The sequence below is a fragment of the Diceros bicornis genome, chromosome 8 (genome assembly GCF_020826845.1).
Source record: "Diceros bicornis minor isolate mBicDic1 chromosome 8, mDicBic1.mat.cur, whole genome shotgun sequence".
Lineage (NCBI taxonomy): Eukaryota > Metazoa > Chordata > Mammalia > Perissodactyla > Rhinocerotidae > Diceros > Diceros bicornis.
The window spans coordinates 61206562-61225727 of record NC_080747.1 but is presented as its reverse complement, the minus strand read 5'-3'; the positions used below and the strand labels follow the sequence as shown (position 1 = coordinate 61225727).

General features: G+C 34.9%; 1 protein-coding gene across 3 annotated transcripts in view; it reads right to left on the bottom strand.

The window, feature by feature from the left end:
* Positions 1-19166, bottom strand: part of USO1 (USO1 vesicle transport factor) — a 90418-nt gene that overhangs the window by 55117 nt on the left and 16135 nt on the right. For all 3 annotated transcript variants that reach the window (XM_058547273.1, XM_058547275.1, XM_058547276.1), the window contains exons 2-4: positions 16633-16719; positions 16491-16555; positions 9057-9133 (exon numbers count right to left, since the gene is read on the bottom strand). In XM_058547273.1, coding sequence (XP_058403256.1) covers positions 9057-9133; positions 16491-16555; positions 16633-16719 — 229 coding nt within the window. The remainder of the gene's footprint in view (positions 1-9056; positions 9134-16490; positions 16556-16632; positions 16720-19166) is intronic.

Here is a 19166-nt window from a genome sequence, read left to right as displayed (position 1 = left end):
ACAGGTATTAAATCCTCCCTGAATGTTTGCTAGAATTCACCACAGAGGACATCTGGTCCTGGACTTTTGCTTTTGGGGAGGTTTTTGATTACTCTTTCAATCTCCTTACAAGCGATTGGTCTATTCAGATTCTCTATTTCTTCTTGATTCAGTTTTGGAAGGCTGTATGATTCTAGGAATTTAACCATTTCTTCTAGGTTTTCCTATTTGTTGGCATATAGCTTTTCACAGTATTCTCTTACAATCCTTTGATTTTTCTGTGATATCTGTTGTAATTTCTCCTCCTTCATTTCTGATTTTTTTTTTGAGTCTTCTCTCCTTTTTTCTTACAGACTCTAGCTAATGGTTTGTCAATTTTGTTTATCTTTTCAAAGAACCAGCTCTTAGATTCATCGATCCTTTCTATTGTCTTTTTAGTCTCTACTTCATTTATTTCCACTGATTTTTATTATTTCCTTCATCCTACTGATTTGGGGCTTTGTTTGTTCTTCTTTTTCTAGTTCCTTTAGGTGTATGTTAGACTGTTTGAGATTTTTCTTGTTTCTTCACGTAGGCCTCTATTACTAAAAACTTCCCTCTCAGTACCACTGTTTGCTGCATCCCATAGATTTTGGTATGTTGTGTTTTCATTTTCATTTGCCTCAAGGTATTTTTGATTTCTCCTTTGATTTCTTCATTGATCCAATAGTTGTTCAGTTGCTTAGTTTCCATATATTTGTGACTTTTCCAGCTTTCTTCTTGTAGTTGATTTCTAGTTTCCTACCACTGTGGTTAGAAAAGATGCTTGATTAAGATTTCAGTCTTCTTAAATTTACTGAGACTTTGTTTTGTTTCCCAACATGTGGCCTTTGAGAATGTTCCATGTACACTTGAGAAGAATGTGTATTCTGCTGCTTTTGGATGGAATGTTCTATATATATATCTATTAAGTCCATCTGGTCTAATGTTTCATTTAAGGCCAATGTTTCCTTGTGACTTTCAGACTGGATGATCTATCTATTGATATACGTGGGGTGTTCACGTCCCCCACTACTACTGCGTTGCTGTCAATTTCTCACTTTAGGTCTGTTAATAACTGCTTTATATATTTTGATGCTCCTATGCTAGGTGCATACATATTAATAAATGTTATGTCTTTTTGATGGATTGTCCCCTTTATCGTTATACAATGTCCATCTTTATCTCTTGTTATCTTTGTGTCTTAAAGTCTATTTTGTCTGATATAAGAACAGCTACACCCATTTTCTGTTGGTTGCCATTTGCTTGAAGTATCACATTCTATCCCTTCACTTTGAGCCTATGTTTGTCCTTAGAGCTGAGATGGGTCTCCTGAACCCATATTGTTGGGTCTCATTTTTTAATTCATCCAGCTGCTCTGTGTCTTTTGATGGTGAATTTAATTCATTTACATTTAAGGTTATAAGTGATATATGAGGACTTAATACTGCCACTTTATCTTTTGTTTTCTGGTTGCTCTATTACTTCCAGTGCTTCTTTTTCCTTGTGTTTCTGCCTGTCATTTCAGTTTGGTGGTTTTGTGTGATGTGTTTCTCAGTTTCCTCTTTTTTACACTTTGTGATTGTGTTCTGAATTTTCGTTTTGTGGTTACCATGTGGTTTGTATAAAAGGTCTCATAAATAAGATAGTCCTTTTTCTGCTGATAACCTCGTCTTCATTTGCCTATGCAGGTTCCGTCCTTTTCCTCTTCCCCTTTTATGTTTCTCTTGTTCCAAATTACCCCTTTTTATGTTAGTGAGTTTGTTACCAAATTGAAATAACTATAGGTATTTTTGAAGCTTTTTTTCCCCTTTAACCTTCATGCTATAATTGTTTAACAACCTATTCTGATATAGAGTTGCAATTTTCTGATACTATTTATCATCTCACTCAATGTTTTGTGTACTTTTGCCTTTTTGTTTCAGGTATAAGGGCTCCTTTCAACACTTCTTGTACGGCACATCTAATGGTGATGAACTCCCTCAGCTTCTGTTTGTCTGGGAAAGCCTTTATTTCTCCTTCATATCTGAAGGATAACTTTGCTGGATAGAGTATTTTTGGCTGACAGTTTTTATCTTCAATATTTTGAGCACGTCATTCCACTCTCTCTCGGCCTGTAGAGTTTCTACTGAGAAATCTGCTGACAGTCTAATGGGGGTTCCTTTGTAGGTTACTATCTTTTTTCCCCTGGCTGTCTTTAAAATTCTTTATCATTGACTTTGGACAGTTTTAATATAATGTGTCTTGAAGAAGGTGTTTTTGTGTTGGGATAATGAGGTGCTCTATTAGTTTCGTGGAATTGTACACCCAGTTCCTTCCTCAGGTTTGGGAAGTTCTCAGCTATTATTTCTTTAAATAACCTCTTGCTCCCTTCTCCCTCTCTTCTCCTTCTGGGATACTCATTATCCTTATGTTACCCTTTCTAATGTAGTTGAAGAGTTCTTGTAGAGTTTTTCCATTTTTAAAAAATCTTAGTTCTCTCTCCTCTTCTACCCGAATCATTTCTAGATTTCTCTCTTTGAGCTTGCTAATTCCCTCTTCCCTGTGGTCTGCTCTATTTCTAATGCTTTCTACTGATTTCTTAATCCCATTTATTGAGTTCTTCAGCTCCATAATTTCTGTTTGGCTCTTTTTTAGAGTTTCAATCTCTTTCGTAAAGTATTTGTTCTGTAAAGTATTCGTTCTGTTCATTAATTTTTATTCCTGAGCTCACTTAACTGTCTTTCTGAGTTGTGTTGTAGCTCACTGAGTTTCTTCATGACAGCTGTTTTGAATTCTCTATCAGTTAGATCATAATCTTCCATCACTTTAAATTTGGTTTCTGGAGAACTGTCATTTTCTTTTTGTGACACCATGTTACTGTAGTTTTTCATAGTGCTTGCTGAGTTGTTCCTCTGCTGGTGCATTTGACTTAGCAAACATATTTCTTATTTAGGTAAAGCTTTGTTTACTTTGATTCTAACAGTTCAACAGATTGATAATTAGAGGCTTTTCTTTTGTTTCTCAGTAGGTGGCGCTATAGCACAAGTTGTGGTTTCTTTTCTTTGAGCTGCCTCTGGCTCTATTTGAGAATTGGCACTTCCCACCTCCAAGGCCTCTGCCAGAAATGTCACTGGTGCCCTGCTCATAGCTGCTTGTGACTCTGGGGTTTTTGGTGCCCTTGCTGCTGTTGCTGGTGCTGCAGTTGCTGCAGTCGCTGCTGGGGGCACCAGGATGGTGGGTGCTTCCACCATGTCTGAGGTTGTTAGGCACGCAAGTGGAGAAGGGGCTGGAGTTGCGGGTGCTGCCATGGCTGGAGTGACTGGGGTTGTGGGTCCCCTCGCCACCACTCAGTTCCCTGTGGCTGGGGGTGCTGCTGTGGCTAGGAGACCAGAGTCATGTGTGCCATCTCTGCTGCTGCTACCAGGTTCCCTGAGGCTGCAGGCTCAGCCACCATAGCCGGGGGACTGGGATCAGGGGCATCACCTCCACTGTTGCCCAGTATTATCTCCTCTGTGTATTTCAATCCACTCACTGTCAGATGTACAGATGTGTCGCTCTCTCCAGTGTCCTGGTGTGTTGGGTAGAGGAATCTTTGTTGAGTTCTGGATACTTAAGTAGTTGTAGATTGAAGGGGAGAGACAACAAGAGAGTCTCATGTTGACATGATGCTGACATCACTGTCTTCAGATTTTTTTAAAAAGAGAAGTCTAAATCCAAAAACTGATGTGAAAGCTCCCAATTTGTAATATTGGCAACTTATTTAATTTATTTAAAATACCAAGCGAGTCAAACAATCTTGCTTATAAGGCAGACAAGGCCCTTGGGCCAAAAGATTGTGACTGTGAGAGAAAAGCTCAAAATAAAAGTTAACGACATTTGGGAGAATATTAAAACTTGTAAGCTAATCTAAAAAGGAGAAAAAATAGTGGCCAGCCCTGTGGTGTAGCAGTTAAGTGCACGTGCTCCGTTGCTGGTGGCCCAGGTTCAGGTCCTGGGCACGCACCAAGGCACCACTTGTCAGGCCATGCTGTGGCGGCATCCCATATAAAGTGGAGGAAGATAGGCACAGATGTTAGCCCAGGGCCAGTCTTCCTCAGCAAAAAGAGGAGGATTGGCATGGATGTTAGCTCAGGGTTGCTCTTCCTCCCCCCCAAAAAAAAAAAATTAAAAAAAAATGAAAAGGAGAAAAAATAAATATACAGTCTTGATGGATTCTTTTTGTGAAATGTTTTTTAAAACGTTGAAGTAATTTTACATGGATCAATGCAAACAACTAAGCTGTGGGTTGAAGCCTTGGTTATTATTTCTCAAAATGCAGGATAGTGTGTCATGTTAATAGGTATCTGATGAATGCAAGTGCCTGTGCACAAATGTATTTCGATTAAACAAAGCTGAGGTTCTTTACTACAGGATTCTCAGCACTTACTAGGTTAGTGTAAACTTTGTGCTCTTCAGAGGGAGATATAGTATGTTATGTTTATTTAACTGTGGACCCCTTTTAATACAAAGGACTCTGGGACTTTTGTGCTAGACTTTAAGGAATACGGGTTTAACCCAAAAAAAAGTTTAATTCATTGTTTACATTAAGCACAAGCTAATAACTTAGCAAGAAGTAGAGTTAATACATTTGATTTATTCTGTTGCTATACTGTATAAAATACTGTAGTTTAACAGTATATAATTAAGATCTATGTTTTGAATTGAACTAGTAACATATGATCCTGTTCCAAGGATTTTTGGTTCCTTCTTATTTAATATTGTCAATTTAAAAAAAGTGTTAGTGACTTATACGGTGACCGATAAACAATAATGTACAACAAAAATTTCATACACGCACAAAAAAGCGTTAGCGAGATAATTCCACGTCCTTTAAGTTATAGTCATAAGATAGCACTTCTGAACTTTGATGTAGAGTCCTGCAAAAATTAGCTAAGCAATTAAAGTAACAGACAAAGTTATTTTGGTGTAGCAGTAAATTAAACTAAAACTATTATAAACTACCACATCAATTACATCTAAAAGTTCTAACCCAAAACTAGATCCATGAAAAATCATATCTATTTTACATGTAACAAAGGTATAAGACAAGAAACTATCCTGTCTCATCTAATATACTTATTTTAAAACTCCTAGAACTAAGTCTGTTTTTTACATCCTATAGCTTATATACTATATGATATACTTATTACAACCTGTAAAAGTGAATGACCCTTTCTGTAAGATAAATGAAAAAATAAGAACTAAATGGTCCTTTGTTACTACAGTGAAGATAAACCTAAGACATATATATAAAATTAAAGATTGCTTTTTAAAAAGTCCTTATATACCTCTGGAAACATTTCAGGCCTATTTATATGACCGGCTTTTAACTAAATATATATACATATACATTTATTCATTTTTTTTTTTTTTGCAAGGAATACCAGCCCTGAGCTAACATCTGATGCCAATCCTCCTCTTTTTTGCTGAGGAAGATTGGCCCTGGGCTAACATCTGTGCCCATCTTCCTCCACTTCATACGGGACCCGCCCGGGATCCAAACCTGCGAACCCCAGGCCACCGAAGCAGAGTGCGCGCACTTAACCACTGCGCCACTGGGCCGGCCCTGTATACATTTATTCTTCAAATGTATCTACAGTTGTATTTTTTTCAGAGGTATAAACAATATTCAAAAACATTTCTGGACCTTCTCTTTGGATCTCCACTCCATATCAAGTTCATAATCCATACTATGCAGGACAAAACTGCTTTATAAGAAGAGATATTCTAATAAAAGTAGTCCTAACTCAGAGTAAGGGAGTATCAAGTAATCTTCTTTTACACCATGGTCAATTAGTTAAACAAGAACACCTATATCTTTTAACATTTGTCTGTATCCTCTATAAAGCAGTTATGTAAATTACAAGATTTAATAAAGAATCTAGTCAGAAAAATGGCCACAATTTATTAAATCAGAAATCTACAGAATACTTAAACAAAAAAAAGAATGTATCAAAAAAAAATACCCTTATCCAATTTACTAGATGATACTATATAAGTTACATGATCTCTGGACTTCCATTTTCTCATCTTTAGAAAAGACAAAAATACCACCTAACTCATAGGCTGCTATGAGGATCAAATAAGATAATGGACATAAAAACACTGTAAATTTTAAAGCCCTATACAAAATGATGAAACAACAGTAGAAAAACAACTACTGATCTGTACTACCCAAAAAGGAAACAGTTTACTGTCACAAGAGTCAAGGCACAATGCTCAAGTATTTTCTGCTTTCAAACAAGGGATTTAAATGTCACAAAAGGTAATGCTATACATCTTAATAAGTTAGTTTCTTTTGTTAGTCTTTTGTTACGTATAGGCAACTTTATGTACCATTTTAAACCTACTTTAGATAAGGATATTCCCTTCCTCATTTTAAATAGTTAAGGATCTCAGGAAAAACAGAAAAATAAAATAAAACTTGGTTACTTTAATTATGAGGAAAAGAAATATCAATGTCAAAAGTAAATGGAACTTGAAACAGACTACAAGAAAAAAAGAAAGATAATATTGGTGAGTTCTATGAATTAATATAAAAATGTCAATAACTACACATTATTGTACATGCATTATTTTAAAGGGGCAATATCAACATAAGTGTATTCTCTGAACTAGAATACCTTCCAGTTCTTATTGAATATTGATAAAATTTGTATGTATAAATATGTATGAGTACATATTCAAATATTATTTTTATTTTTAAATAAACTGCCTCAAAAATTTTTTTCCAAGAAGTACACAAAAAGTAATTCGAGCAGATTGTCCTAGCAGAGAAAAATTTTTAATTTTGTTAAAAGATGCACTAGAATATTTTTTATGTTCTGGACAATAGATTTAGTAGTCATAGAAATAATAAATAGCAATATAAGATTATCAAATATTCCTCTTTAAATAAGGAATTCTTATATAGTGAAACAAATCTCAAGACTTTTTTACCAGCCAGAAGAAACATCACTTGACAGTGTCCTTTTATATTATCAGAAATTATGCCTAAAAGCATCATGCATATGTAAATGCAATCTTTTACCTTCAACATCATCTGAAAAGGTAGACAAAATAAATACATAAAAAGTGGGTGATAACAAAACCAGCTTCTTCTGTAGTAGTATTCACAATAAAATAAATAAGAGCTTAAAAATGTCAAATAAGCAATATAATCTCTGGGAAGAAGAGATTCGTACTCATTTTACTCAAATACCTGAGATAGCCTAAAAGAGATATGGCATATGCTATATATTCAGGATTGAGACAATCTATCAATAAATTAAAGGTTTATAAAATATCTCCAAGGTAAGGAACTCTAAAATGAAGTTCATTAAGTCAGCAAAGAATTACCTTTTGGTGAAGCAGTAGAGGGAAAGTATCAATAATAGAACTGAAGAACATATTTCTCAATATCTAATTTTTTTTAATCGACTCTTTCAGGTTAAATCAATTTTCAGAAGAAGGTTTAAGTTTCTATTTTAATTTTCCCTAGAAAAAGTGATTCTACTACTGTTTCTCCAAAGAATCATTTTTCCTGTTTTATCTAAAGGATCATTTTTGGATGCTGAATTAAAAATAAAGAGCCCAAATACATAAAGAGAAACAAAAAACTGGACTCGAAACATGATTATATTATAAATTTTTAACAAAGGAAAACCTCCTAACTAAAAATTATTGCTGCTACATAATTTCTTGAAACAGAAAAACTATCCACTACAAACTAACTAAAAAGAGCTAAATTTCTAATCTGAAAATCTAGTCTTTTTCTTTAACGTGTTCTAACAAGTGTATTGCACCTAATTTTCTCTTCTGAGAACTAACTAGGAAAAATAAGTATCTTTTTCTTCAAAGCGTGTTCTTGTGTCTATTGTATTTAAATATTGTTACGTGACTGACAGCCTCTTTTTCCATGGGTACCAAATTATGTTTGTTAAAGATTTTTCATCCCTGAAAAATTAATAGAGTTAAATTTTAAGCTAGGTATCACAGAGAAATAAAATTTTAAGACAAAGATATTTAAGTCTAAGAAATTGTGACTATTCAATACAACCCAGTTTCAAATGTTCCTATTATTGGTATTCTGTGAAGTTAATGTCTACATATATTTCTGCTCTACTTTTTTTAAAATAAAATATGCGCAAAGTCAATATCATCGATATTTCTTTTTGATTTGTCTACTCAGAATTTTGAAAGATCCTATAATTTCAATCTAAATTAGACTTATAAAATACACAAACATGTCCATTCTTCTGATTGTCTAGAATAATGAAATGATTGTCTCACTATGTCCCACTGCAACAGGCAACCTGATATGAGGAATGCACTCTTCCCAAGCATTATGAAATGTTACTCAATGCATGATTTTACAATACGTAGAACAAAATGTATACAGACTTCCAGTAAAATATTTCACGTACCAACAATAAAACAAATTAAATAAAGGACAGACTACCTTATTTTAAGTATGCAAGTAATTTGAAACAAAAAAGGAAAAGAAGGATATACCAAAGCAATGTGTGGATTTCAAACTGATTCATATCATTTCACACTAAACAATGTAAAGAAAACTTCGTAAATTTAATAAATTGTTGTCCTTTATAAATTAACATAAATCCTATGTTAAAAGTTTAAGTATTTATTAGGAAAAACCCCTCTAAGTTCATATTGCTCACCAGATAATAATATATATATAAAATACTTTGATTTTTCAATCAATAGCCAAAAATGATTAGTTAATGCAGAGATTATTAATATTCACATTGCTTAATTCAAACCAAATACAAAGAGAGGGAAAAATATTTTTTAAAAAGGAAGAATCTCATTCCGTCTCTAAATCACATACAAAGCAATCGTCTTAAAGATACTTTCCGAAACTAAGCTTGTCCTTCCAACTAAGTTTGTCTTTCCTTTTTTGATAAAAAAAAAAAGAAAGAAAGAAAAAAGGGAAAAAAACCCTCATAAATTTGTAAAATAAAGTCAACTTTAAAATGAGCAAAATTGGCACAATCTAGTTAATTTTATGTACAGAAAACACAGTGAAAGAAACTTACCTACTTCTTCTTCTTCATCATTAGATATTATATTATATAATGTGTCCAAAGCATAACCTATTATTTCAGAATCCGAACTGGAAAAAAAAAAAATTATTACACTTGTACACTGCTAGTTAGAATGTAAACTGTTATGACCATTTTTAGACGGTTGTTTAGCAAGACTGAATAAAACATTAATTCCATTTCTAAAAACCTTCTCTAACAAAATATTAGTGAAAACTGTAAGAATGTGTACAGGTTTATTTATAATAACGAAAAATTATAAGCAACCCAAATGTCTAATAATAAAAAAATAGTATGGTAAATCCATACATATAACAGCAATAAAAAATGTATTTTCAAAGAATGTCTAATGACATGGTAATTAAAATACCTCTCATTTAATGCCAGTAGGAAAAAACTGAATATAAAAATTAATCTACAGAATGATCCCATCTAGCAAAAAATACATATACATTCATGTATCTATACATATTAAAAAACAAACCTATAAATAAATTCATAAAATAAACCCAACTTTATTTTTTTTATTTTTATTTTTTATTTTTTTATTATTTTTTTTTTGTGAGGAGATCAGCCCTGTGCTAACATCTGCCAATCCTCCTCATTTTTTGCTGAGGAAGACTGGCCCTGGGCTAACATCCATGCCCGTCTGCCTCCACTTTATATGGGACACTGCCACAGCATGGCTTGCCAAGCAGTGCATCGGGTGCGCACCTGGGATCCGAACCGGCGAACCCCAGGCCGCCGCAGAGGAGCTCGCGCACCCAACCGCTTGCACCACCGGGCTGGCCCCTAAACCCAACTTTAAAACCAGCAAAATTAGTACAACCCAGGTAATTTTATGGGTGTGTGCGTGTGCTTATATATATGTTTTGTGATACATATATATATGTTTATATAATATATATGTATAAACATAATAGTTTTATCTCTAGTTGGACTACTAGAATCTGTTTCCCTGCTCTATACTTAGTTTTCTAAAAAAAAAAAAAAAAAGTCTTATGGTAAACATACTATTTATAATATCAGAAAGTATAAGATTTTGTAGTTGTTGATAAGCAGACAAATTTTGAAAGTGTGATGAATGATGATGGCATTTAGAGTGGAAAGCAAGAGTGAGATACAGGTCACAAAGATTCAGTGAATATAAAAAAGTGATTATGGGACTAGCCCGGTGGCATAGCGGTTAAGTTCACGTGTTCCGCTGTGGCAGCCCAGGGTTCGCCAATTCAGATCCTGGGCGCAGATCTGCTCACTGCTCATCAAGCCATGCTGAGGTGGCATCCAACATAGAAGAACTAGAAGGACCTACAACTAGGATATACAACTATGTACTGGGGCTCTGGGGAGAAAAAAGAAAAAGGGGAAGATTGGCAACAGATGTTAGCTCAGGGCCAATCTTCCTCAAAAAAAAAAAAAAGTGATTAGGAGTGATAGATGAAGGCAAAGATGAGGGACAAAGTGGGTCACAACCAGAGGATGTAAATCTCAAATGAAGTGGATTTTTAAAATTATTAGGGCCGGCCCCATGGTTTAGCAGTTAAGTGTGTGCACTCTGCTGCTGGCGGCCCGGGGTTCGGATCCCGGGTACGCACCAACGCACCGCTTCTCCGGCCATGCTCAGGCCGCATCCCACATACAGCAACTAGAAGGATGTGCAGCTATGACATACAACTATCTACTGGGGCTTTGGGGGAAAAAATAAATAAATAAAATTAAAAAAATAAAATTATTATTATCATTTTGTTTTTGAGAAATTTTGAGGGGTATCTTTTAAGAGACAATTGAAAAATGAGGCATAGAAGGGAACTTCCTCAAAATGATAAAGGGAATCTATGAAAATCCAATAACTAACTTCCTACATAACAGTGAAAGACTGAATGCTTTACCCCTAAGATCACGAACAAGATAGTGATGTCCCCTCTAGCCACGTCTATCCAACACTGAAGTTGAGGTTCTAGCTAGAGCAATTAGGCAAGAAAAGGAAATAAAAGGAATGCAGATTGGAAAGGAAGAAGTAAAGCTGCATTATTCACAGATGACATGATCTTGTATACAGAAAGTACTAAGGAATTTACTAAACAACTTTTAGAACTAGTAAACAAATTCAGCAAAGTTGAATACATGCTCAATAGAAAATAATCAATTTTATTTCTATATACTAGCAATGAACAATCAGAAAATAATATTAAGAAAATTTCATTTAAATAACATAAAAAAGATTAAAATACTTTGGAGTAAATTTTACTAAAGACTTGTAGACTGAGAACTACAAAACACTACTGAAAGAAATTACCCAAAACTCAAATAAATGAAAAGATATTATATGTTCATGAAGAGGAACATGTAATATTGTTAAGATGGTAATATTCCCTGACCTGATTTATAGATTCACACAATCCCTATAAAAATCTTAGCTGCCCGTTTTGCAGAAATTGACAAGCTGATCATAAAACTTGTATGGAAATGCAAGGGATCCAGAATAGCCAAAACAACCTTGAAAAAGAACAAAGCTGAAGGACTCACATTTCCCTATTTCAAAACTTACTACAAAATTACAGTAATCAAGACTGCGTGGCACTGGCATAAGGACAGACACATAGATCAACAGAATAGAGAGTCTAAAATTAAAGCCTAACATTTATTTCAGTGGACTTTTGGCAAGGATGCAAAGACCATTCAACGGGGAAAGAACAGTCACTTTAACAAATGGTGCTGGGACAACTAGATATCCATATGTGAAAGAATGAAGTTGGACTCCTACTTTACACCACATACAAAAATTAACTCAAAATGGATATAAGACCTAAATGTAACGAGCTAAAGCTATAAAACTCTTAGAAGAAAACACAGGCACAAATCTTCAAAACCTTGGATTAGGTAATGGTTTCTTAGATATGACAACAAATAAGCAAGAAAAGATAAAACAGATAAATTGGACTTTGTCAAAATTAAAAACTTTTGTGTTTCAAAGGACGCTATCAAGAAAGTGAAAGACAACCCAAAGAATGGGAAAAAATATTCGCAAATCATATATCTGATAAGGGACTTGTATCCAGAATACATAGACAATTCAACAATAAAAAGACAAGTAACCCAATTGAAAATGGGCAAAGGATTTGAATAAACATTTCTCCAAAAAAAGGTTTACAAATGGTCAATAAGCACATGAAAAGATGCTCAACATCATTAGTCATTAGGAAAATGCAAATCAAAATCACAATGAGATACCAAGTTACATCCACTAGGATAGCCATTTTATAAAAAAGGACAATAACAAGTGTTGGTGAGGAGAAACTGGACCTTCATACACTGCTGGTGGGAATGTAAAATGGTGCAGCCTCTGTGGAAAAAGAGTTTGGCAATTCCTCAAATTGCATTCCTATGTATAAAGCATATGTTTACACAAAAACTAGTACACGAATGTTCATAGCAGTGTTATTCGTGACACCAGTATTATCCATGAAATATCCCAAATGTTCATCAACTGACAAATGGATAAACTAAACGTGGTATATCCACACAACGGAATATTATTCAGCCATAAAAAGGGATGAAGTACTAATATACGTTACAAGATGGATGAACCCTGGAATATTATGCTAAGTGAAAGAAGCCTGACACAAAAGTGACATATTGTATGATTCCATTTATAGAACATGTCCAAAATAGTCAAACCCATAGAGACTGAAAGGAGATTAGTGGTTGCCAGGCACTGTGGGGAGAGGGGAATAGGGAATGATAGTTAATGGATACCAGATTTCTTTTAAAGTAATGAAAATGTTCCAGAATTAGATAGTGGTGATGGTTCCTTAACTTTGGGAATATACTAAACCCACTGATGTGTACACTTTAAAAGGGTGAACTTTATGGTATATAGATTATATCTCAATTAAAAAAAACACTAATGAGGTGTCATGGTTTGGAAACATCAGTGAGAAATAGATAACTTTCAGGCCCTGAGTGTGGGACATAGGAAAATGAGCAGTCTCTTATCAGACGGCTATATGGGAAGCAGACACATGGAGAGATGGAGAGTTTCAAGCCCTGCCAAGAACGGTACACAGCTCTCTGTGATGCAGCCAAGGATGAAGGGGATTCAGTGGAAGGATTCTGAGCATGTTAATTGGATAGGCCAGGAGAATAAGCATAAAATAGTAATGAAGATGAGAAGTGGAAGGAGATGGCTACAGAATATAGACCTTTGCATTCAATGAAGTTACAAACACCCACAGAATACTTTGAAAACAGAAGACATCTTTAATTACGTGTGGAGGCAAACGGAAAGGGAATTTAGCATAAGACAGGGAATGAAACATATGAAAGCTCATAGAAGTTTGGCTTTATTTGTTGTCTAGGAGGCACAATAAAACACCTAGCATATGAGTGAAATTATACTGTTTCTCTGTCTAACTTATTCCACTTAGCATAATACTCTCAAGGTCCATCCACGTTGTAAAAACAACAACAATAACAAACCCGCACATAGATACAGAGAACAGATTAGTGGTTACCAGAGGGGAAGGGGGTAAGGGGAGGGCAAAAGAGGTAAAGGGGTACATTTGTACAGTAATGGATAGCAGCTAGACTTTTGGTGGTGAACACGATGTAGTCTACACAGATGTCGAAATACAATGGTGTACACCTGAAATTTATACAGTGTTATAAACCAATGTTACCTGGAGAAAAAAATAAACAAAAAGAAAAAAATCCCACCCAGCAGCCTCTACCATGATACAATGATTAGTTCACACATTTACAAGGCTATATGGTACACCCTACTTCTAAGGTGCCTAGCAACATAGTAAATGTGCAATAAACGTTTTTAAAAATCTATTACTTAACCTTTATATCAAGATATGAGTATCTACATATTTATTTTCTGCTGTGCACTAAAAATGACAATAAACACCACTCTTGTAGCATCCTATTTTTCATATGGAGATGGTAGTCATTTCATTATTAACTTTATAAGACTCAGTGAGAAAATGCACATGTGGACTAAAGATACACGGAATAAAAAAGAAAGATTACACGTTTGTGTAATCGCCACACTAAAGTTTTTTGGGTCAGGGCTCTATTTTCTCTAATTTGGAATGTTGTTTAAAGCAGATAACTAACTTAGGTTACTGTATTAGTTTCTATTAATGCTGTAACAAATTACTACAAATTTAGAGGCTTAAACAACACAAATATATTATCTTACAGTTCTGAAAGTCAGAAGTCTGAATGGGTCTCACTGAACTAAAATCAAGGTCTCAGCAGGGCTGCCTTCCTTTCTGTAGGCTCTAGGGGAATATCTGTTCCCTTGCCTTTTCCAGTTCTAGATGCCCCCTTCCTTCATCTTCAAAATCAGCAACAACAGGTCTGGATCTTCTCATAGCACCTCATTCTGACCTCCTCTTTTGCATTCTTGTTCCACTTTTAAGGAGCCTTGGGATTACACTGGGCCCACCTGGATAATCCAGCATAACCTCTCCTCTCAAAGTCCTTAACTTAATCACATCTGCAAAGTCCATTTGGCCATCTAAGGTAACATTCATAGGTTGCGGTGATTAGGATGTGAACATCTTTGGAGTGGCCATTATTCTGCCTACCAAAGTTACCTACTATGGTGTTAATAACACAGACAGGCCCAACATATCCAATGCATTTATTCACACACACTAGAATTAGTTGGCTTTGGAAAGGTAGCCAACGTAGGTTATGCTGTTTGAGAAGAAGAACAAAGGTTCTGTTTTGAAGAAGCAGCTGAGCACTGCTGAAATATAACTGAAAAAGAGGCCATGAGGTTAGACAGACAGCCAGTACTGAGATCTTTAAAAAGCTTTTATGCTTTGCTTTGTTTGAGGAGCTTGAACTTCACTCTGCACTGAGCTGGTGAAATGCATTAAACAGGTGAGTGATAGAAGATTTACTTGTCAGACAAATAATTCTTACAAAGTATAGACTGAATGGAAGGACAAAGAGATCAGAAGCAAAGAATAGAATTTGGAGGTAGTGGTGACTTTAAACTATGCCCCTAAACTCTGTGATACAGCCCCCTTCAAAAGGTGGAACCTAATTCTTCTCCTCTTAAGTACAGGCTGTATTTGTTTATACCAAATAGAATGTGGTGGGATTGATGGTACGCAACTTCTGAGACTAAGTCCTAAAAGGCATTATGGCTTTCGCTTTGTTCTCTCTCTAGGATGGCCTGCTTTGGGAGAAGCCAGTTGCCATATCATGAGGATGTCCAATCAGCCCTATAGAGAGAGCAACATGGTGAGGTACTGAGGCCTCTTGCCAACAGCAATGTGAGAGAGCCATCTTGGAATCACACACTGCAGCCCCAGTCAAGCCTTAAGATGACTGCAGTCCTCGCTTACATCTTGACTGCAACCTCATGAGAGACCCTGAGCCAGAACTACCTAGCTAAGCCACTTCTGAATTCTTGATCGACAGAAACTGTGAGATAATAAACATTTATTATTTTGAGCCACTAAGTTTTGAGGTAATTTGTAGCAAAAGATAGCTAAACAGAGGCTATGAAAATGATTTAAGAGATTGATTTTGAGAACCAGAACTAAGACTAACAAAGGAAATGGAGAGAAATCATGGATTCCAGCTGTTTTTTGGTCTGGATGGGCATAATGGGTGAAGAAGAAGGATGAGTTCAGCACGAATCCTCCAGTTTGTTGCTTGAATGGAAAGGTGCTATCAACTGGGATGAACTTGGTCAAAAGACAGTTGTAGGGAATGCCATGGGGGGGCAATTAGGAGCAGGACATGCAGAGATAAATTAACTTTTGAACATTTTGAATTTGAGATACCTGTGAGAGATTTCGATACAGTAGAAATGTCCACTGAGCAGCTAAAGCTTGTTAGATATATTTAACTAGAGGTAAGATCTGAAAGCTATCCATGCACAGTTGTTAATTAAAACCAAAGATGCAGACATAATCTCTTAAAGAGAAATTGGAGGAGCTAAAAATAGGCTGAGTGATCTTTCTCTTAAAATATGCTCAGATTTAATGCTTTCACTCTATTAGTATAGTTCATTTTTTCAAAAAAAGCAAGTCTGGATACCTAATACATAATATGCATATTATGTTACAGAATAGTACATCATATATATATCTAAGTGAATATCAAAACATCCATTTGCCCAGTTCAAACTCAAAATCTTAAGTCTTTAATTAGCAGTTACTTCATTCCATTTTTATATAATGGAAAGTTCTCAACCCCTGAGGGTTGAGATTATGTCTTTCCTAATGCTTATTAGCACAGTGGTTTGCACCTAGTGTCCAATACTTACTGAAATTACAACTGAAAGTAAAAACTTGATAACCTTAATATGTAAATTATTTCTGGAATAGTGACTCTAAAACAGATTAATTAAAATTTCAAGAAAAATTAGGGTGAAAAATGATTTAAATAGAGACTTACCGATCTGTTTGTAAAACATGGATAAGATGTTTCATAGCTTGAATACCCACTTCCAAGCGATATTTCTGCAAAAAAGAAAAATGTTATTAAAGTACCTAATATCCAACTTAATGAACTTAATAACTGATAAAGTGTTACAGACCTTAGATAACGATTTGAGAGCACGCACGGCATTCCTTCGATCATCCAGTAAAGTAGATGAAGCTACTCTGTCACAAAGCTTTTGAATCTGTCACGGAAAAATGAAATAGCATTAACAGAATAAAAAGAACAAAAAAGAAACATGAAGTTTTCCCAAAAATGTATACCACTGAATTTTGGAAAAAAAAAAAATCAATAAATAGGATGTCAGGGAAATGGTCCTTCACAAATCTAAGTGATTATTTAGGTGGTATTATAATCTCATTACAAAGATCAAACACATTTTTCACATAGACTTGAAAGTGGCAGTGCTGGAAGAGAAGTCAAATAAAATAAGTCACATACATTGGGGAATTAAGGGAAATCATTAGTAGAGCTAGAGTTTTATAAATATGCCTATTATGACTGTTTGAACCAAGAGGGGAGCATAACCCATAAGGGTTATAGTAGAAGATGAGAAGTTATTTAAAAAAAAATTTTTTAATAACTGTTTACATCATAACCTCTCCCTAACATTTCCACTATATATTTGAAAAAGAAAAGTCAGAACTGTATATCAAAAATTTTAAGTTTTAAGTGTACCTCAAAATCTACAAGGATGAAATGTTTCTATTATAAAAGCTTTTAATAAATTTGCAGGAATTAAAATTCAAATTGAATTTTAAAATAAACCTTGGAGCATTATTTATAATACGAAAAAATTAGAAACAACTGTTCATCAAAAGAAGAAAAACTAAATAAATTGTGGTACATTCTTTGGTGGAATACTATGCAGCTACTCAAAAGAATTAACTGTACTGACATGAAAATACTATGATTTAATAAATAGTGAAAAAAAAGGCAAGTTGTTGGGCCAGGCCGGTGGCGCAAGCAGTTAAGTGCGTGTGCTCTGCTGTGGCGGCCCGGGGTTCACCGGTTTGGATCCCGGGCACGCACCCACGCGCCACTTGTCAAGCCATGCTGTGGCAGCGTCCCATATAAAGTGGAGGAAAATGGGCATGGATGTTAGCCCAGGGCCAGTCTTCCTCAACAAAAAAAAAAAAAAAAAGGAGGCTTGGCAGATGTTAGCTCAGGGCTGATCTTCCTAAAGAAAAAAGAAAAAAAAAGGAAAGTTGTAAAACTATATGTAAATTATGAGCCCACTGAAGCAAAAGTACCAAACTGTGTATGTATGTAAAACTGCATTAAAAAAGAATTTGGAAACATAAAACTTCTAGAAGAAAGCATAGGAGAAAACCCTCGTGACCTTTAATTATGCAAAGATTTCTCAGATCATACTAAAAGTGCAATCCACAAAAGAAAAACATGATAAATTGGACTTCATCACTTCTGCTCTTCAAAAGGTACTATTAAGAGAAGGAAAAGCTAAGCAACAGACTGGAAGAAAATATTTGGAAAACATCTGATAAACAACAGTTTTAAAACCACTATACTAAGGTCCTCTATAGCTCTAACAGTCAGTTACTATTTAAAGTTATTATTCATTCTTTAATGACAGTTCTAAGATTCTACAAATAAAATTTTGGCATATCACTCAAACTTTTGCACCCTATGTATCTGAATTAATGGTGTTTAAATACATATAGTATTTTCCAAATTATATTCTGCAGACTTCTAGTGTCTGAGAAGATATTAATAAATTTCCTATCATCACAGAACCAGTGGGAAATACAAGATTATACAAAATTAAACAAGTTTCTGCACTACAGGACTTCTAAAAGTGTTTACTATGCTCATTTACATTTCTTCATACTACAGATATAGTATGATAACCAAGCCTAGCTTTACTTTTTGATTTTATTCATTCTAACTGCTCACGTTGAGAAATTATTCCTACCTTAAATTATATCTACTTTCATAATAAATTATACTGACTTTCCAAAATGGAAATAATACAACTTTCTCTTTATTAAATAACTGGTTGATACTTTTTCTACTATAACATCTTTTTCTTTTCTTTTTTTTTTTTTTTACCATTAGAAAAACTACATAATCATCTCTTGAAAACATGAACCTCATTACTCTCAGCTTAAAGAATTTCTTAGGCCAAAAACTGTTTTCCTAAGCATAAGTAATTTCTTCTACTTGGGTCTTATACACCTTTTGTTAATTTTTTTCTATAGCTGATATCATGAATAGGGATTCTTTTGCAGGCATTTTCTGCTTTTTCCTAGCCCTACACCTCAAGCACTGGTTCTAGATCTGGGATCCCACCTCCCTTGGATCCCAGTACCATGCAGGGTTTGAACTCCAGCCTCAGCTCCATCTCTGGCTAGTGTATAGAGAGACTTGTGTCAAAATATGAACTTCCAAGTCTGGAAGCCCTTCAATCATAATTTGTTGAATGTGGAAACGTGAATGCTATTTGATGCTGGTGGAGAAACTTAGCTTTAGGAATATTGGAGGGAGATGATCATAATTCTAGAGTTTAGGGGTTTGCTTTGTTTTCTTTTTTTTGTGTGTGTGAGGAAGATCAGCCCGAGCTAACATCTGCCAATCCTCCTCTTTTTGCTGAGGAAGACTGGCCCTGGGCTA